We start from the raw sequence: 21,682 nt of genomic DNA, 5'->3' as shown, positions 1-21,682 counted from the left end.
GGGGCACCACCCAGGCCGGGGCACCACCCAGGCCGGGAAACCCTGCTCCAGGCCGAGGAGGACGAGGAGGCTGGGCTGGGATTTGACCTCCACCGTCCTGGGCCCGAGTCCTACCTCGCTTGCGCCTCGGTCGCGTCCCGGCCTCGGTCGCCCTCTCGGGGCTCGCGGAGCCCGGCCCGGGGCTGACTAGGCCACGCGCGACTGAGCACCACGTGGTGCGCTGGCAGGGGGCGGGGCCTGCGCTGGCAGGGGCGGGGCGCGCGGCGGGGGCGGGGCGCGCGGCGGGGGCGGGGCCGGCGCACCTGCAGGGCCCGGGCCAGCCGCGGCTGCGCCGACGTCCCCTCCCCTCCCCCCGCCGCGCCCGCGGCCCGTTTGTTTACGTGGAGACGAAGATGGCGGCTACGCCGGAGCCTCTCCTCCCGTGAGCCGGCTACGGGACTTGGCGCGGGGCCGGTGGCGGAGCCGCCGCCCACCCGGGCTTTAACCCTTGCTCTCTCCCGCTTCCCTCCCTCCCCAGCGCGGGCCATGGAGGACGAGGAGCGGCAGAAGAAGCTGGAGGCCGGCAGAGCCAAGGTAAGCCCGGCGCGGCGCGGCCCGGCCCGGGGAGGGCAGGGCGGCAGCCCGGGGCCGCGCTGGCGGGGGCCCGCCCCTGGCCCGACGGCGCCCGGGGGTCTTTTGTCTCCGCCCCCGCCCCCAGGTACGGGGGCTTTTGTCTTCTCAGCCTTCCCCCCACGCCCCCACTCCCACACACACACACACACACACACACACACACAGACACGTACACCCCGACACACACACACACACACGTACACATACACACACGTACAGCCCGAGACAGACACACACACGTACACCTTGACACACACACACACACACAGACACACACATACACCCCGACACACACAGACACACACACACATGTACACCCCGAGACACACACACACCCCTCCATTCACAGGCACGCAGCTGCTGTGCAGGTTTTGACAGGTGGGCTCTAACCCCTCCCCCCTCTCCCGGGCTGGGGACAGGCACGTTGGCACCCCTGGGCCGGCGGGATCGGCCGGTGACAGCTGTCCGGGGCCGGCCCTGCCCAGCTATGTCCTGAATGTGCCACAAGTGCCAGCTGGGACAGGCCGCGAGGGGAGGGGGCGCCTCTGTAGCGCGCCTCCCCCCTTGGCGTGGGACCGTCTTTGTGGTGGGAAGGGGCTTGGTGTCGGGAGCTCCGGGGCGGGGCCTGGCCCGGCCCGGCCCCACGTTCCGGTCACTTTCACTTTTCCCTTTTCTTAATGCCATTTCCGCGGCGCTGGAGCGGTGGGTGGATTCTGCCCTTTGTTACCTGCGCCTCAGAGAGCTACATTGTAGCCAGCCATATGGAGGAGGCTGGGGTGGTCTTGAGCTGCCCGTCCTGCAAGTGGCTTGCGTTGTTATTGCCACCTTGCAGATAAGGAAACCCACCCGAGGGGCGGCTAGGTGGCACAGTGGATAGAGCACCGGCCCTGGAGTCAGGAGGCCCTGAGTTTAAATCCGACCTCAGACACTGAATAATGACCTAGCTGTGTGGCCTTGGCCAAGCCACTTAACCCCATTGCCTTGCAAAAATCTAAAAGAAAAAAAAAGGAAACCCACCCAGAAGTTAAGCGACTTGCTCCTGTTTGTTCCTATCACAGGAGGCAGAATTCACTGTGATTGATTACCTCTCAGATGGACAATAAATAATATCGGGAGAGTTGACTGGGTGGTGTAGTGATAGAGATAACCTTTAGTCAAAAGAGACCTAGGTGTGAATGCTACCCCTATCGAGTATCATCTGCAAAGTGGAGGTGATAATGCTTTCCTTATGTGAGGCTGTAAGGGTCAAATTAATTAATCTATGATTATAATGCTATAATTGTAAACAAGATGCAAATTATATTGAGTCTCTTTTAAAAAGCCTAAGTGTATTTATTGCTCTAAACTGCCCTTAGGTTTTTTGGCTCCTAATCAAACTGTCTTTATTAGAGACAATTTTTAGTCCTTCAGTAAGATTTAAACTCTCATATTAAAGATAATTACTAGTACTTGAGTACTGAAAGGACTCATGATATAGGTAGACCTGCCTATATCCTCTCTTTATTTTAGTATATGAGTTGCTGGGGCCTACCAAAGCATGTAGCACCTGGTAGCCCAACCTGCTGCTGCAGAGTCTTTGCAAATTTAGCTAGGTTGGTCCTCAGATAAGGAAACTTCGTCTGGAGTTTTTTAGCCTTGCCTGGATCCTGCTACATCTGCTGGCAGAGCTTTGAGGATCCATTGGCACCACCAGAATTATGGCTCCCAATATGATTGGCTGCTCCTTTCAAGCCCAGCCTCCCTCCCCCAAGTTATTTCAACAACAGAGCCACATTTGATCTATAGACAAATTTGTGTTAGCAGTTAAGATTTTAGTGAGTACAGCTTTAATTGAATCTTCTCATTAATGCATCAGGGCTTGCTTTACTTAGAGTCAGGGTTCCAGCAATTGAATTTACTCAGCTGGACCACTGTTCTGGCTTTTGAAAGGGGGGGGGGCTGGGGGCACAGTCCAGAGAGCAGAGGGGCAATTCCCTCAAAAAGCCAGAAAAAGATGTGGCTTGGTGAAAGTTTGCTGGATTGGGTGCCAGGGGTGTGGATTAGTCTTCTGGAACCACCCTTAAAGTCTGTGTGACCTTGGAGCTAGTTTTTTTAATCCTCTCTTGTCTTTAGTTCCCTTATCTGTAAAAGAAAGGAGGGGGTTGAATTCTTTGACCTCTAAGGCCATTTATAGTTCTAAAGCGTGGACCACATGATCTGACTTTATGAAAAATCTGGTTTGCCTTATCCGGGAATTTTCTCCCCTTCAATCCAGGTATCATTCTTTAGTTGAAAATAAAGCCATTCTGAAAGAATTTAGCTTATTGTTTGGGTAGCAATACAGTGTATCTTTCTCTTAGGATCAAAAACTTACAGTCCTATAAAGATTATCCAGTCCACAATGCCCACAGATGAAAAAGCAGGTGAGAGAGAAGTTAATTGACCTGCCCAGTGTCACCCAGAAGCAGAGATGAAACTTGAACCCAGGACTATTTCATAAAAATAGAGTTCTAAATCTTCTGGGCTTATTTCTTGTTTTGTTTTGTTTTTTTTAATTTTGTCTTTGAAAATTCTCTGTGAGAAGAGGGACAGAACCCTATTCTTCCTTTGTGATCCTACTTAGAGAAGCATCATAGTATGGAAGACCAGAGTACTGAACTTGGCAAGAATGATCTGGGTTTGAATGAAGAGAGGGACCTGTATTTGTTGCAGCTGATCTCTATGGTATATTGCTTCTTATCTATCTGGGTGCCTATGAGAAAAATCACTTAATCACTTTAAGCTTTATATTTAAAATGCAGATAATTATATTTCTATTGCTCTTCATCCCATGGAGTTCTGAGGATAGAATGCTAGATACACACACACACACACACACACACACACACACATATATGTGTATATTATATATATGTATGTATATAAACACATAATCTCAAATTCCTATTAGTAGGAATTTACCCTTTAATCTTTGTTTCAGAAAAAAATACTGGCAATTGTGGAATTGAGACTTTCTTAATTTAAAAAAAATTTTTTTTTAGATTTTTTTGCAAGACAATGGGGTTAAGTGGCTTGCCCAAGGCCACACAGCTAAGTACTCCTGACTCCAGGGTTGGTGTTCTACCCACTGCACCACCTAGCCACCCCATTGAGATCTTTTTTAAAGAAAAATTGGAACTACATTTGAGAAAGATCTTTGAAAAGTAATTTTCTGATCCTAATGGTGTTTATGTTGAAAAGAGCAAAAAAAAAGTTCTTTATTTCCTAAAATCAATTATTATAATTAGGACTTTTGTCTGGAACCCTATTAATATAAAGGTTCTCATTATCTTCCAGAGGCATTCAGCTAATAACCACATTTTCTTCCTTAAACATATTTATCTTATTTTTATTGATGTTTTTTTATTTTTATATTTACTTCCAAGTCTGTATTTACCTTGGACCTATAACAGTCATGTAATAATTATTTAAAAGGGGGGAGAAGCAGTTCTTCAGAACCAAAACTCTTAATTCAAATTCATTCTCTGTTGATTATTTCCCATTTTGTTTGTATGTAACTTATTTGTACATATTTGTATGCATATTATTTCCTTCATTAGATTGTGTCTTTTGTATTTATATCCTCAGTACTCAGTGGCTGGTACATAGTAGCCATTTAATAAATGTTTATTGACTGACTTAGAGTTTATGCAATATTCCACACCAAGAGTTCCCTACCTCTACAGTGAAGGAAGGTAATGTATTTTCTTAATTATCACTCCTCCCAATTATCTTGTATTTATTTTGTCCATGTATATACAGGATTCTAAGTTACTTAAGGTCAGAGATTGTTTCATTTTCTTTTAGTATCTCGTGCACATTATATTTTATAATAGCTTATTAAGTGATTCTCTAAGGTCAAGCTTGATCCTTATAATTACATACTATTTAGGTTTTTTGTTTTTTATTTATGTTATCATTTATTTCTTTTTGGTCTGCTTTCTTATGAATTTGTCCATATTAATCTTCAGATTCTTCTCTGAATTCTTTTTTTTAGGTGTTTTTTTTTGCAAGGCAAATGGGGTTAAGTGGCTTGCCCAAGGCCACACAGCTAGGCAATTATTAAGTGTCTGAGGTCAGATTGAACCCAGGTACTCCTGACTCCAGGGCCGGTGCTTTATCCACTGAGCCACCTAGCTGCCCCTCTGAATTCTTCATAGTCATCATTTGTTAAAATATTCCTTTACATTCATGTTGCATAACTTGTTTAGCCCTTCCTGAAATGCTGATCATCTCCCTTGTGTCTAGGTCTTTGCCAACCAAAAAAAAGGGGGAAGAAGGCATCTGTGAATGTTAGAAGGTATATGACCTTCTGGGAAATATGCCAAGAAGTAGGATCCTTAGATCAAAGGTTGTAGATATTTTAGTCACTGAATTTTGTTCCAAAAGACTTTCTAGAGGGGTTGCTAGGTGGTGCAGTGGATAGAGCACCGGCCCTGGAGTCAGGAGTACCTGGGTTCAAATCCGGCCTCAGACACTTATAATTGCCTAGCTGTGTGGCCTTGGGCAAGTCACTTAACCCCATTTGCCTTGCAAAAAACTAAAAAAAAAAAAGACTTTCTGGAATGCTTGGATTAGCTCAAAAATTCACCAACATGTTGCCGTCCTGACACTATTTCTTTTGACATCTTTCCAATTTGCTGGTTGTGAGGTAAAACCATAGGGTTGCTTTGATTTGGATTTCTCTTATTATCAGTGATATAAATATAAAAAAATTAAAGTAACCTTTCATTTGGTTTTTGTATTTCTTTTGAGAGCTGTTTATATCATTTGACTACTTATTTATTGGGAATGGCTTTTTGATCTAATATATGTTTTAATTCCCTTTACGAAGTGTTCCAAAAGTCTTATTGCAGTTTGAAATTATTAAAGCTTGGCTATCTGCTCCCTTATTAGAGATTTTTCATGCAAAGATTGCTTTTTACTAGTAGGTGATTCTTTCTCATTAGAGTTGCCTTATTTCATTCATATAAAAACTTCTTGATCCCACAGAATTGAAATTATGCATTTTATCTTTTGTGATTACCTCTATCCTTTTTGTTGTTAAGAATTTTCCCTCATTCTATAAATGTAAAAAGAAATGTTCTCATTACATTCTTATGTTTAGATTGAGTATCTATTTTGAGCTTATGATATATCCATGACTGGTTCTTGCTTAGTTACTCTTTTCTACTAATCTACTTTTCTATTAAAAAAAAAAACAGTTGGTTCCAAATAGTTTGGGTGATATCTGTTCTATAATGTAATTTGAGGTTTAACTATTTAACTATTTACCTTTTCATTTCTCCCCTTTTTTTTAAAAATTCACTTCCCCCTTCACTGCCTACTTTCCAATGTTTTTTGGCTACCAGGGTGGCATTGAACTTGCGTTTGTGTTGCTTTTAATGGGAAACCAAATAAGTTTATTAGAATTATTAAGTATTGATTAAGAGTCAGCCTCTGAGTCAGAACCTGAAAATCATTTCTATGAAACAAAGTGTATGTATTTTAGTTGCATGACTTTGTGACCACTCATTTTAACAGCATAAAAACTTTTTCATTTATTTCTTTGTTCCAAATGGGCAAGATTGCTAGGAGGATTCATACTGGAAAGAAACCCTGTAAGTTCAATGAATTCTTCAACATTGAAGAATTTACATGGAAAAGATTCTCTGTGCATGTAACAAAAAATGTGAAACCCATTAGACACAGCTGTCTCTGATTGAACAGCAAATAATTCATATAAGGATTTTCATAATTAGGGATCCATCTCCATTGACCTCTAGAGAGGTGTTTTACATACACACACACACACACACACACACACACACACACACACACAGACACACACTGATGACTTATGACAGGGCTGTCCAAAATGCCTCCACAGTGTAATTTTATGCAGCCCCCCCCCATGGGTTCACTAAATAAAGGTGGGCTATTGCAGAACTTTCACTAAAATGGCAAATCAAAATATATTGGCTATTATTTCAATAAAACTTTTGTAAGTAAAGTTGGACAACCCTGACCAATGGTATCATTGGTTATTAGAAACTCATTTCAATTATATGAATCAACTGATCTATAGTAGTCATAGATAGTTGACTGGGATACAAAATTTAAAAGATTCGCCCATAGTCACTCAGCTAGTATGCATCAGAAGCCAGACTTGAATCTAGATCTTCTGTTCTTTAAAAAAAAGTACTACATTGGGGCGGCTAGGTGGCGCAGTGGATAGAGCACCAGCCCTAGAGTCAGGAGTACCTGAGTTCAAATCTGACCTCAGACACTTAATAATCACCTAGCTGTGTGGCCTTGAGCAAGCCACTTAACCTTATTGCCTTGCAAAAACTAAAAAAAAAAGTACTGCATTGACTTTTCTGTTAATTGAATTAATTTTTTTCAACAAGGGTATGAGCATCATTTTTAATATTATAAAGATGTATTGATGAAAAAGGCAAAAAACAAACTAAAAGAACAAACTACCCCTGCTGCAGAACTAAATGGTTAATTCTATTTCCCTTCAAAGCTATGGCATTATTTTTTCCAAGTAAGAACACACACACACACACACACACACACACACATATATAAAGAGTACATTATGGTATTTATGAACATAACTGAGTAAAGGCCAGTTATGTTAAGATCAGCTGTAAACTATTAATGGTACAAATTCATACTCAGTACTTTCTTAAAATTCTGTTATTTTTCTAGCAGAATTCCACAAGCCACATCAGTACACTAATGTACAGAATTTTCTATAATTGATAGTACCTTTTTTTTTCCTTAGGAAGAAAAATCAATGCAGTGTTATTAAAATTTAGCTAATGTTCTTTTTTTGGTGACCTCATCCATTTTCACTTGAATAGACTGTTAGTTTATTTTACTAAATGCTCAGCAATAGACAAAATAAGTTTTGCCTGAAAATGTCAAGTATGACAGTGGAAAAAAAAAAGCAGTGGAAACAATTATATTGCTAATCTGCTTATTTGTCCAAAACTATAGTACCTTGGAAATTAAAGTTAATTGATTCTAGTGTCAAGAAAGAAGCTTTCTTTTACTGTTCTACTTTTCAGAATTGTTTTATTCTTGTTTACAAGGACTGAGTCTTATTCATTTCTTGAATTTGATTCATTACCAATAACAAGAAAAAATGTGTATAATTTAAAACTGTTCTTCATGGTTTTGGAGCTTTGTTGTAAAACTAGATGAATCTCAACAGGTGAAACCTAGTGGAGAGATAGGATAAGAGGAGAGGCTGAAGATACACTATTTAAAACTTGTTTTAGAGGGGGGCTTTTCAAAAATGAACTAGGAAAATCACAAAGGCAGAAAGAACCGAGCAGATAAAAGGAGCCTATTAAAAAGAAGGCATCTTGGAACCACTGAAGAAGTCTGGATTTGGAGTCAGAGGGCCTGGCCTAACAGGGCAACTGAGCTACAGCTACTCAGGTGACCATGGACAAGGAATTAAATCCTTCTAGGTTTTCATTTGTTCTTTTGTACAATTAGGGGATTGAATCAGATGATCCACCTAGCTGTAGATCTTTCATCTCATACAAAAAGCAGAACCCGGTCCAGTAAGGATGGAGTTAATTACAATGAGGGTTCCTGTATATGTTAACAATCCCAGTGAAACTGAAAGTTGGATGGTAGCAAATACAAAGCAGGAAGTGAAAAAGGAATTTGATAACATATTCAAATAATTTGAAGATGATAGTCACAGGTAAAAAGAGTATTTTATTCCATGAAGCAAACCCACTTTTTTTTTAAGTTAATGAACTAGAACTAAGCTCTAAGTTTTATGGAGTAAAGCAAAATATTCTTTTTTGTTAGACTTTATCTGCATTTCAGTAGAATGACATGTAATTCCATTTTATCTCAAAATGTACAATCTATGAAAAATTCAAATTTATTTTCTTGCCATAGAGCATCAGCTGGAAAGAATTTCCTTGTTTGACTTTATAATATAGTTACACTTAAATTCAAGTTTTCTCACCATTAAAGTATCTTATAAAAAGTTAGTCTATTTAAACTTATTTAATTTCATTTAACCCTGGATTTTATATTTTATTGAAGTGGAAAAAACATTGTACTTAAGAGACAGAAGACCTGAGTTGAATTTTAGATTTGCTTCTTATTAACTACATGACCTTTCCAAGAGGTTGGCTTTCTTATCCAAAATAAGGAGATTATATTTGTACTATCTATTTCATGGGGTATACAATTAAAACCATCACTTTTAACTCACAGTTTAGCATTGTACAGGTCATTTCACTTCTAAATTTGTAAAATGGACTAAGTGTTGGACTTAAAGGGCCCTTCAAACTCTGAAAGTCTGTAATTCTATGATGTACTACAATCATTGTTAAATGCAGAGAACACTGAGATAAGTTTCTTGAATTGTTGTTCAAAATTTTATTTGATTTTATGACCTATCTGATCAGAGGTTCTCCAGCCTTCATCTGAAGACCTCTAGGGAAAGGGAGCCCACAACTAAACAGGCCTGGCCTACATAACTACTTAGGGGCAGGGAAAATTAGTAGGAAGTTTTTCCTCAGAGCTGTCCTAAGTTTTCTTCCTTGTAACCTCTCCCCGTAGTTACTCAATTTCCCTCTGAGATTATTATCTTAATATAGCCTGCTTGTACATAGGTGATTGTATGTTGTCTCTCTCCTTGAGAGCAATATCACTTAACTCTGAACCTGAGTTGTGCCACCTTCGGGGGCAGTCTAATACAGTGGACAGGTGCTGGACTTGGACATCCTGGGGGGACACCTCAATTCTAACCTCACCTATGATGCTTGTGACCATTGACAAATCACTTCACCATTTTTTACCTTACTCTATTGCATAAATGGGGGATGATACAACTTGTAGGACCATTTCATAGGTTTGCTAGGGAACCTGAATGAGGTTAATGGATTATAGATTTTAAATCCCTTTGTAAATGTTGGTTATTGCCATTATTATGATTTCTCCACAGTCTCATTCACAGGGATCTTGAAGCATATGATAAATAGGTGAGAACTCTGAGCTCTTTGGAAAAAGACAACATCCAAGTTGTAGTTAATATTTACTTTCCTTAGACACTAGAGGTTTTTTTCCTCCCCTTTTGGTTATTACCACAAAATTCAGCTTCTGTGAAAAAACTTAAAATCAACCAGTATTCCTGACACACCAGCTATGTCCTGGCCCAGGGCTAATTTCTGTAAATATAAAGAAAAGCAAAACAGCCCCTGCCCTCCAGAAGCTCACTTTCTAATGAGAGAGTAACAATTGCCTAGTACAAACAAGATATATTCAAGATAATAATCTCAGAGCCAAAACACTAGCATTAAGAGAACCAAGAAGTAGTTCTTGCAGAAGAAGCCAGGGAAAGCCAGGAGGTGGAGGTGAAGGAGAATCTTCCAGGTGTGGTGGTCAGCCAATCACAGAGAACAGAATCCAGAGATGAAATATCTTGTCTGAGGAACTGCAAGGAATCTATTGTTACTGGATTAAAGAATAACTTGAAGGAAAAAAGTATAAAAAGATTGGAAAGTAGGAAGGGACCAGGTTATGAAGGACTTTAGAGTTGAAACAGGATTTTATGTTTGTTTTTTATTAAAGATTTTATTTATTTTGAGTTTTACAAATTTCCCCCCAATCTTACTTCCCTCCCCACCCCCACCCCCCAGAAAGCAATTTGTCTTTACATTGTTTCCGTGTTGTACATTGATCCAAATTGAGTGTGATGAGAGAGAAATCATAGGATTTTATGTTTGACCTGGAGGTAATTAGGAAATTCTGGAAGACATGATCAGAATTTCACTTTAGAAAGATCTCTTTGACAGTTAAGTGGAAGCCTTTCTGGAGTGTGGATTGAGACGAGGCAAAGAGACCAGCCATGAGTTGATAAAGACCAAGATCCAACATGGTGGCAGTGTCAGAAGAAAGAAGAGAGTTTATAGAGATGTTGTAAAGGTAAAAAATATGGGAAAGTGAAAGAGGGAAAAAATAAAGGATGACACCTAGGTTGTGAGCCTAGGTAATGGAAGATGATGGAATCTCAATAGTGATTAGAGGAATTGGGATAAGGGTACCATTTGGGAGAAAAGATACAGGGTATGATTTTTAACCTGTTGAGTTTAAGATGTCTCCCTGGATCCTGTGACTCCCTCATTTACCTGTTTGTTTTTCATATTTAAACATTTCCCTAGATTTCTGGGGTTTTTTTTCCCTAAAGGATCCTTTATTATTTATATTTTGAGATCTACAATAGGCAGTTAGACATATAAGACTGGAACTTAGCAGAGATTATGTTGGATAAATAGATCTGAGTATCATATGCATGGACTCGATAATTGATTTCATAGAGCTGATTTTATCACCAAGGAAAATAGTATAGAAGGAGAAGAGATGAGGACCTAGGACAGAGCCTTGAGGGACACCTATCTTTGGCAAACATAACCTGGATGAGGAGCAAGCAAAGGAGACTGAGGAACAGTCATACAGGTAGCAGAACCAGGAGAGAGAAATGTCTTGAAAACCTGGAAAGGGGGCGGCTAGGTGGCATAGTGGATAAAGCACCGGCCCTAGAGTCAGAAGTACCTGAGTTCAAATCTGGCCTTAGACACTTAATAATTATTCAGCTGTGTGGCCTTGGGTAAGCCACTTAACCCCATTGCCTTGCAAAAACCTAAAAAGAAAAAACCTGGAGAGAAGAGAGTTTGAAGAAGAGAATAATCAGCAGTGTCAGAGGCCTCCAAGGTCAAGGAGAATAAGGATGGTGAAAAAGGCAGTTGTGAGATCCCTGGTAACTCTGAGAGAGAGCAGTTTCAGGTAAATGATGAGATCAGAAGCCAGTCCTAAGAGCCTTAAGAAGAATATAGAGCGGGGTGGCTAAGTGGCACAGTGGATAGAGCACTGGCCCTGGAGTCAGGAGTACCTGGGTTCAAATCCGGCCTCAGACACTTAATAATTACCTAGCTGTGTGGCCTTGGGCAAGCCACTTAACCCCATTTGCCTTGCAAAAAAAAAAAAAGAGGAATATAGAGTATCTCAGCTTTTGGAAACAATAAATTCTTGACAAAACAAGTTCTGTATTACAGATTTTGCCAAGGAATTTTAATATCACAAACGATAACAATGAATGGGACGATAGATTCTGTATTGAGTAGCATTATGTAGTAAGTTACAGCCACCTTGTCAAGAACTTTAATTTCAATTGCTGTCCCATCAGTGTGTTGTTTATTTAGATCAGCATTATCATCGATTACATATAAAGGAAAAGAGGGTCAGCAAGTGAATTATATTCCATTTCACTATATCAAGTTTCCCAGATTCTTTTTATCATTTAGTCTGACTTGCTTAGAACAGATGTTAATGAATCCAATTTTGTGAATTTGAGCCTACTGTGCCCACCTTACACTTAAAATATTATAGTTAACTTCTTTAAACAAATATGTAACTCCAAAGTATTTCTCCAACATGTTTTAATTGTTTAATACAACATATTAGAAAACAACTTGTATCCTCACTGCTCAATAGGTCATTTGTTTTGCAAATAACAATGGGCCTATGCACATTTTTAACAATATTTAACAGTATTAGGAACATTAAAATTACTTTTTAGCTAAAAATTTTAGTTTTTTAGTTTTAGCTAAAAATCCCATTTTTTACAAAAATCCTTTCCTAGCTTTCCCCTCAATACCAGTACCTTCTCTCTGAAACTATTTCTGATTTACCCAGTATATACCTTAAATATAGTTGTTTTCATGCTGTCCCCCCCCATTAGACTGTGAACTCCTAAATAACAGAGAATATTTTTTGCCATCTTTGTATCACAGTGTTTAGCAGAATGCCTGAAAAATAGGAAATTTTAAAAAATGCTGTTATTTCTTATTTTATGGTATCCCTTTCCTACTTTGGTGTTTCAGTGATAGGGGTTTCCAAAATAAAACAAAAATCAGGATTCAAAATCTTGCTCAAGAATAATGTCTGTATTCTATCCCTGCAAAAGATTTTGGTTTTATAAATAGACTTGTCATTGTACAATAGAAATTAGCAGTATTCTAGCAATAACTTTGCCTAGATTTAAAGGGATACTTTTAATTGTAATAGGAAACTCCACTGTTTAGCCATGAATTTTACAGATTTCATTATAATAAATGGCAGAGTATACAAATAGATCTTTTAAAGTAAAATATTTTGTTGTTTATCAAATTACATTTCTGTATTTGATTTATCCAAGAATGGACTTGGCAACAAACGTGTAAATGAATCTCTAATCATTGACTTCAGAATCGTAGGGGAATGTTCACTTCCCATTTGAAACAGGAGATGAGAGATTTTTATAATGAAGTTTTAAAAGAATGAAAATAAAGTAATTTAAGATGTGTGCTACATTGCAAACTTTTACAAATTATAGTAAATTATTAAGGCTAGGCATCTAGAATGGATTGAGTGACACTTGGAAAGGAATAGGTCAGGAACAATACCTGTTAGCACTCATGAGTTTGGAAGGAAAGTGGAATGGGACTTAAGTATAATAATGTCCTATGTTCAAATAAGGAGACTTTAACTATGAATCCAGGCTACCTATTCTCCACAAGTATTGGCTGGTATATAAACCCATTAAAACAAATCTATATTTTGTTAAGTACTCCACAGCTGCAAAAGACCACAGGGCAGGAGATAAGGGTGTGCAGTGCTGTTTGGAGATAAAATTGTTGAAGTTAAGCCAGAGTAGGTCTTTTCCACTAAGCAAGAGAGAAGACACAGAAACTGTTAAAAATGACTCATGAGTTTCTAAGATAACCCCTAACTTTAAAGATATTCTGTCAATACCTGTGTGCTTTTTTTATCTAGCTTGTTCATCACTGACTTTTTCAAAATGTGTCTGGAGTTTCCCTAGATTTGAAGGAATTGTTTTTTATTTATTTTTAATTATTTTTATTCTGAACATTAAATAAAACGAGTATTTACATATACAGAGAACGGAAAAAGAAGATTGTAAATGAAAAAAATAAATCTTTTTTGTGTACTGTTCCCCCACACTCTTCCAAATTGGAAAAAAAAGGCAGGGGAACAAAATTAGATAACAATTATGCAGAGTCAGACAATATATATTTCTGCATTTGCCACATACTATACTTTGAATCCAGACTTTGTCTGTGAATGGATGCTATTTATCATTAGTCCTTTGGGATCATGACTGATAATTGAACACAGTTCTCAAGTCTATTGGGGTTTTTTTTCTTTTAAAGTGTTGTTACTGTTAAAAATTATTCTTGGTGTTTTACTAATTTTATCCCATTTGAGCTCATACAGGTTTACTTTCCTGGGTTTCTCTGAAAGCATCTCTTTCATTGTTCCTTATGCAGTTATATTCCAGTATGTTCATATACCCCAACTTATTTAGGCATTTCCTAGTTGAAAGGCATTAGTCAGTAAACATTTATTATGTGCCTACTATGCATTAAGGGCTAAGGATACTAGACAGTCCCAGTTCACATTAATAGGGAAGACATAGACAATCAGCTATATACAGGATAAACTCAAAATAATTAACAAAGAAAAGGCACTCAAATTAAAGAAAAATAGGAAAAATTTCTTGTAAAAGGTGAGATTTTAGCTGAGACCTGAAAGAAGCCAGAAGGCACAGATGAGGAAGGAGAGCATTATAGGCTGGGGGGGTGGGGGGGGGGATGGCAGGATGGCCAGTGAAAAATCCTGTTAGCATCCAGTTTTTCACCATATCAAAAGAGCTTCTATAGAAACATTCTGGTGCATATATGTTGTTTTTCCTCTCTCTCTCTCTCTAATCTTATTGTATTGATTTAGTAGTATTGTTATTGAATCAAAGGGAATAAATATGCAGAGTTTAGTGACTTTGGGGGCATAATTTGAACTTGCTCTTTAAAAGTCTGATGCAATGCACAGCTCCTATTTTCCCAAAACAACAATTGCTATTTTCTGTTTTTACCATCTTTGCCAGTCTGATCATTGTGATATTTCAGAGCTGTTTAATTTACTTTTTTTTAGCTATTAATAATTTGGGTGGGACATTTTTTCATGTGCACTTTGATTCCTTGAATTTCTTCCTTTGAGAATAGCCTGTAAATATCATTTAACTATTTATCTATTGAGGAATGGCTCTTGTTCTTAAATGTGTGTGTGTGTGTGTGTGTGTGTGTGTGTGTATTAATCAATTCCTTACGTATCTTGGATGTCAAATTTTGTAATAGGAAACTTACAAAAAAATTACAAAAGAAGCTTGCTAACAGATTTTTTAGGTAATAATAATAATAGATAACATATAGCGTTTAAAGATTTGCATATCAGTTTACTTATATTATTCCATTTGATCTTTGAAATAATCCTATAAAGAAGGTGCTAATATTTTTCAAATTTTTCAGATGAGGAAACATATAGAGATTAAGTGCCCAAAGCTAGTATGTGAGGCAGCATCTGAACTTGGCTCTTTCTTGAATCAAAAACCAGTATCTTATCCTAACAGGATAGTTTCTTGACATCATATGTATAACAGTTATTGGTTCCTTGCCTCCTCAATGGGTAGGGGAGAGGTGGAAGGGATGGAATTTGTAACTGAAAATAAACATTTTTTTAATGAAAATAAAATTTAAAATCACTTAAAATGCTTTTCTGAATTCTCTTCTAATGCCACACATACCTAAGTTTCTGTCATTGAAATTCTAGTCATACCATTGTTTTCATTCTACTCTTTAGCCGTGTCTAAAATTTAAATTTCTTCTCTTATATTCTGATATCTTCCAGCCATTCCTCACATTTAACTATGACCTTTCAATTTTCTTTAATTCTATATTATTTTTTCTTTTCTTTAAATGTGAAACATCCACCTACCTACAAGATTCTCTGAAGGCTTATTGGTATAAAGTTCTTTAGATTCCACCTTCACCTTGGAGGAAATCAGGTAATGAGGGTTACTAGCAAGCAACTGAAAAGCACTTTGAAGTTTATATTTGATCCTCACCACAATCCTGTGAAGTAGGAAGTATAAATATTACCTCCATTTGTTTCAAGTGTAAGATCATGAAGCCGTCAAAAACTCATGGGGGATGACTGTGCAGTCGAACCAGTAGTCCCTTTAGTTGGGGCTACCACCCAACCTGTCACTGTGCATGGATCATACATTCATTTGTTATCAGTTGTTCCCCTCCCCCTCATGTACCAGCATCATCTTTCATTTGAGTACAATGGATAGCAGCAATACTAGATACAATCATTTTAGAGATTATTCAGCCTTCTTTAAACTCTTCTGTGCTTTAAAGAACAAAAAGGTTCCTGAAGGCAACCTCCTACCTTGCAGAGCCTTTAAAGGTCTAAAGTACAAGGAATTATTCCCTTATAGCAGTTGTTTCCTATAAAGTGCAGCTTGCTTCTTACTCTCCACAAACCAAAATATTCTGGGCCTGAAAGGACTTTTCCTAAGTAAAGAAAATGCATGTGCATATTGTATACTTTTAATACTTCATTTCAATGATCTTTCATTGGTAGAATTTATTTTTTAATCAGCATTAGATCAGGTGCACAGTGATATACTACTGAACCCTAGTCTGCCCTCAATAAACCCACATCTCAGATAAAATTGACATACCATTTCCTTCTCCATCTGTTGTTAGCCTCACACCTTCAGCCTTTACTGTCTGTCACCTTTGTTTCCATATCTTCAATATCTTCTGTCACCAGTCTGAATTGAGGCCTTTCAGACTCTGCTACTTTTTCTGCCACCTGTTTCCTCTTTAGCAACTATCGGATTACCACCATAACCTCTACTAAACCCTGCATCATCACCTTCACTGTTTTATCAGTTGGTACTACTAAGCCATCAGTGAGAAGATTAGCATTTATTTTCTTAACTGACCTGTAAGTCTTCTTCATCCCTAGGTTGCCTGACTTCCACATATTATGCATTTTTACTTATGATACTGATAAGAAGTACTATATAATGGTAGTGCAATTGAGCCAGCCCAAATAATATTTCATTTGTGGCTTATTTATAGACAAATTAATCTCATCAATTCTTTTTTTCTCTTTTATTTAAGATTTTATTTGAGTTTTACAATTTTTCCCCCAATCTTACTCTCCCCCCCCAATAGAAAGCAATATGTCAGTCTTTACTTTGTTTCCATGTTCTACATTGATTCAAATTGAGTGTGATGAAAGGGAAATCATATCCTTAAGGAAGAAACAAAAAGTATAAGAGATAACAAGATCAGACAATAAGATTTTTTTTTCCCTAAATTTAAGGGAATAGTCCTTGAACTTTGTTCAAACTCCACGGCTCTTTATCTGGATACAGATGGTATTCTCCATCGCAGACAGCCCCAAATTGTCCCTGATTATTGCAATGATGGAATGAGCAAGTCCATCAAGGTTGATCATCACCCCCATGTTGCTGTTAGGGTGTACAGTGTTTTTCTGGTTCTACTCATCTCACTCAGCATCAGTTCGTGCAAATCCCTCCAGGCTTTCCTGAATTCCTCTCCCTACTGGTTTCTAATAGAACAATAGTGTTCCATGACATACGTATACCACAGTTTGCTAAGCCATTCCCCAAATGAAGGACATTTACTTAATTTCCAATTCTTTGCCACCACAAACAGGGCTGCTATGAATATTTTTGTACAAGTGATGTTTTTACCCTTTTTTTCCTCATCTCTTCAGGGTATAGACCCAGTAGTGGTATTGCTGGGTCAAAGGGTATGCTCATTTTTGTTGCCCTTTGGGCATAGTTCCAAATTTCTCTCTAGAAAGGTTTGGATGAGTTCACAGCTCCACCAACAGTATAATAGTGTCCCAGATTTCCCACACCCCTTCCAACAATGATTGTTATATCCTTTCTGGTCATATTGTCCAGTCTGAGAGGTGTGAGATGGTACCTCAGAGAAGCTTTAATTTGCATTTCTCTAATAATTAATGATTTAGAGCAATTTTTCATATGGCTATGGATTGCTTTGGTCTCATCTGTAAATTGCCTTTGCATATCCTTTGACCATTTGTCAATTGGGGAATGGCTTTTTTTTTAAATATGACTCAGTTCTCTGTATATTTTAGAAATGAGTCCTTTGTCAGAATCATTAGTTGTAAAGATTGTTTCCCAATTTACTACATTTCTTTTGACCAAGATCAATTCTTTATCTACTAGACTATACAGCCTCCCAGACAACTATAATGGACCACAAAAGAATATCTAAATTTCCCATTTCAGAGTAATTCAGAAGTCTGTTTGGTATACTGTCTGGGTTATTGGTACTAAGAAATATTATTGTTCAGACTTCAAGTTGTGATTAAATTACAATCCTGTTCCATTTTCTGGCATAGAAGATTCTGGACAAAGGCTGGTAATACAGTGTAGTATGGAGGTAGCTCTGAGTTCTGAAGACTCTGCTTTTGTTGCTGTTCAGTCATGTTTGATTCTTTGTGACCTCATGGAACCCAGCTCTCCAGGCCTTCTGTCCTCCTCTGTCTCTCAGAGTCAGTCCAAGTTCATATTCATCATTTCCATGACACTGTCTAGCCATCTCCTCCTCTGCTGTCCCCTTTTTCCTTTTGCCTTCAATCTTTCCCGGCATCAAGGTCTTTTCCAAGGAATCCTATCTTAATATACAGCCATAGCATTTTAAGCTTCAGCCCCATTGAATAGGCTGACTGATTTGACTGATTTGTTCTCATTGCTTTCCAGGGACTCACAGAAATTTTCTGCAACACCATAATTCAAAAGTGTCAGTTCTGTAGCTTTCAGCTTTCCTCATAATCCCAATGATTACAACCATACTTTGCTATTGGAACAATCATAGCTTTGACTATACAAACCTTTGTTGGCAAAGTGATGCCTTTGTTTTTTAATATGCTGTCCAGATTTCTGAAAACTTTTCTTCCAAGGAACAAGTCTTGACTGCAGTCACCATCTGTACCAATAATATAAAATCCAATACTGTTTTAATCTCTCTTTTGTGTTTTCTTGCCACCTCTTCTTAATCTCTTGTGCTTCTGCTAAGTCCAAAGATGGCTAATAGGACATAATCTCTAGCAAAAGTTAACTGGTGAAAAAGCTTCAAGTGTGATTCCAGCTCTAGATTACCTTTATTTCCCAAAGACTAGCTGTCTAGTTTGTGATAAATGTTTTGGACAAGGCAGCCCATGAAACAATTTAGGGAGTGAGGGATATGAACAGAAAGAACTATTTCCTATAGTAGTTGTTTAATTGATGAAAAAAAGTTGCCATAACTGGTAGATTAAAGATTCTAGAAATAGTGTAAGCCAGGAGATGGTTGACTTCCTTTACAAATGGAGAGATGTGACTGCCAAGACAAATGCCAATTCAATACATAGACTTTTTGTAAAATCTTACAGAAAAGGATGGTCAAAGATTTTGGGGGTTATTGCCTCATAAAGCAACAAGAAACAGTGAAAGAAAAGTAAGTTTACAGAAAGCTTGGTGAGTCAACTATTAGAAACTAATTCAGAAGTATTTAAAAATGGCCTGGAAGGGAGAACATTAAATAGACTAAAATGGAAAAGATAAATAAAAACTTTGATAAGGTATTTTTCCTCATCAGTGATGATGACATCATATATGTACTCAGTATCACATTCTTTTTCTTAGGAAGTTTTGCTTAAGAAAATAGAATCAATATATCTAAAAGGGAAGATAGTAGTGGTGAAGGAAAACATTTAGGCTTTCTTGAGTAGGAATTGACTTAGATAAGATTGAATTAAAAGAATTCTCTTTAGTTCCCTGGTTATAAAGAAGTTCATGGTGAATGACCCTGCTGCAGCACTTCAAAAATGAAGAATTACGGAAGAAAAACACTATAAAGAATCTCAGTCAGTCAATATTATAAGCAAACTAGGAGATCAAGGAAAAGTTTACCTATCAGATCAATGGAAAGGGAAGTAAGTTTGTGACCAAGGAAGAGATGGAGAACATCATTATAAACAAACTAGGAAAATTTTGATTACACTAAATTCAAAAGCTTTTGCACAGACAAAACCATTGTAAACAAGATGAAAAGAAATGTAAATTGGGAAACAATTTTTACAACTAGTATTTCTGACAAAGGACACATTTCAAAAATATATAGAGAACTGAGTCAAATTTATTAAAAAAACCAATCCATTCCCCAATTGACAAATGGTCAAAGGATATGTGGGGTGCGGGTTGGGGCCTAGGTGGCGCAGTGGATGGAGCACTGGCCCTAGAGTCAGGAGTACCTGAGTTCAAATCAGTCCTCAGACACTTAATAATTACCTAGCTGTTTGGCTTTGGGCAAGCTATTTGCCTTGCAAAAACCTAAAAAAAAATTTTAAAAAAAAGGACATGCAGGGGCAATTTACAGATGAGGAAATCAGAGCAATCCATAGTCATATGAAAAATTGCTGTAAATCATTACTTATTAGAGAAATGCAAATTAAAGTTGCTCTGAGGCACCACCTCATACCTCTCAGATTGGCCAATATGACCAGAAAGGACAGTGATCAATGTTGGAAGGGATATGGGAAATCTGAGACTCTAATACATTGTTGGTGGAGCTGTGAGGCATGCTCAGGATGAACTTACAACAAACATTTATGAACAAGCAGCCTAGTGGCACAGTGGGTAAAGTGCTGACCCTAGAGTCAGGAGGACCTGAGTTCAAATTCAGCCTCAGATACTTCCTAGTTGTGTGACCTTGGGCAAGTTGCTTATCCTTGATTGCACCACATTCAGGGCCCTCTCCATCCTAATCCAGTCACTGGACCCAGATACTTCTGGAGGAGAAAGTGAGGCTGGTGATTTAGCACAGCACCCCCTCACTCAAATCCAATTCAAATACTTGTCATGGCATCACCTCATCATCATCATTAATTGCATCCTATATGCTTTTCACTGATTGGGCGAAAGTTCTTTCCTCTGATTGTAGAGTTGGGAAATTGGATGAAGAGATTCTGTGCCTTTAGGATCAGCGGATAAGGATAGGGATAGTCTTGTACTAAAACTCACACTGTGCTATCTCTTTAATTCAGTTTAATTTGATTTGGTTCAACATGCATCACTGAGCCAGGCACTGTGCTAGCTGAGGAGATCTAAAGATAGAAATGACCCAGTCCCTCCCTGTGCTTCAAGGTGGCTTTACTCAACCCACATTTGACCAGAAATAAAATGGGTACACAGATGGGCAAACACAGACGGTATTAAGGATAAACACAAGGTAATTTTTGGAAGGAAGGAGGAACATGAATAACAGGGAGGATTGGGAGAGGCTTCTTTTTGGTAGGGGCCCCTGGGGCCTCCACAGAGCTTGGACTCTTAAAAAGAACAGTTGAGTGAGGGAGAGATTTCTGGGTACTGGCAGACACAAATTGTCTCTTAGGTAGAAAGCAGGAAGGAGCCCAGTTTGTCTGGAATAGAAAGAGTGTAAGGGGGAGTAGTGTTGGGGTTGTGAGGAGAAAGCTTTTGTTCATGTGAACTGTGATGGGTGTTCAGCCCAAAAGATGTAGTAAATGACTGCTTTATAAATGTGAATTTTGAATTGGGCAAAATAAATGGATAACAGATTATTAAAAGTTTCCATCATTTAGATTATTTTAATTGTTCTGGTTAGTTTAGAGGCAGAAACTGTGAATGAACTTTGATAGACAGGTGGGTCTGGACAGATATCCTCCAAGTGCCAATCTTGTAACTATTTCTGGCATTGCATATGTTAGCATTTTTATAATTGACTCCTACATGACAAACACAGATGTCAGCAGTCTGGAATATTAGTAGCTATTTGAACAAATGAAAATGTTTTCATATGGTCACGTTAACTTAAAGAGCATTATTTCAACATAAAATATTTACTAATTTAATATAATTTGTTTTTACTTAGTTCTTCTAGCTTATAATTTTTCAAATAAAAAGCCCTAAGAAAATCAAATGATGAAACTTAATATTATTTACATATGTGTTAAATTTCCCTTATACCCTTCAAGAAGGAACCTAGATTTTATCAAATCTTTGACTTTCCACTATTAGAACTGTGGTTTTGAGTATAGTTGGCACAATTATCAGAGAAGTAAA

At 38.2% G+C, this 21,682-nt stretch overlaps 1 protein-coding gene across 1 annotated transcript in view; it reads left to right on the top strand.

The window, feature by feature from the left end:
* Positions 1 to 387: 387 nt before the first annotated feature.
* The window catches only part of AKAP9 (A-kinase anchoring protein 9), a 173,428-nt gene continuing 152,133 nt past the window's right edge, over positions 388 to 21,682 (top strand). Inside the window, 1 exon segment of the mRNA XM_074192845.1 lies at positions 388 to 573. Within this exon segment, the coding sequence (XP_074048946.1) occupies positions 526 to 573 (48 nt within the window). The 5' untranslated portion in view covers positions 388 to 525.

This window comes from Macrotis lagotis, chromosome 7 (genome assembly GCF_037893015.1).
Source record: "Macrotis lagotis isolate mMagLag1 chromosome 7, bilby.v1.9.chrom.fasta, whole genome shotgun sequence".
Taxonomy (NCBI): Eukaryota; Metazoa; Chordata; class Mammalia; order Peramelemorphia; family Peramelidae; genus Macrotis; species Macrotis lagotis.
Note: the sequence above shows the minus strand (reverse complement) of the source record. Positions and strands in the feature narration are given on the sequence as shown.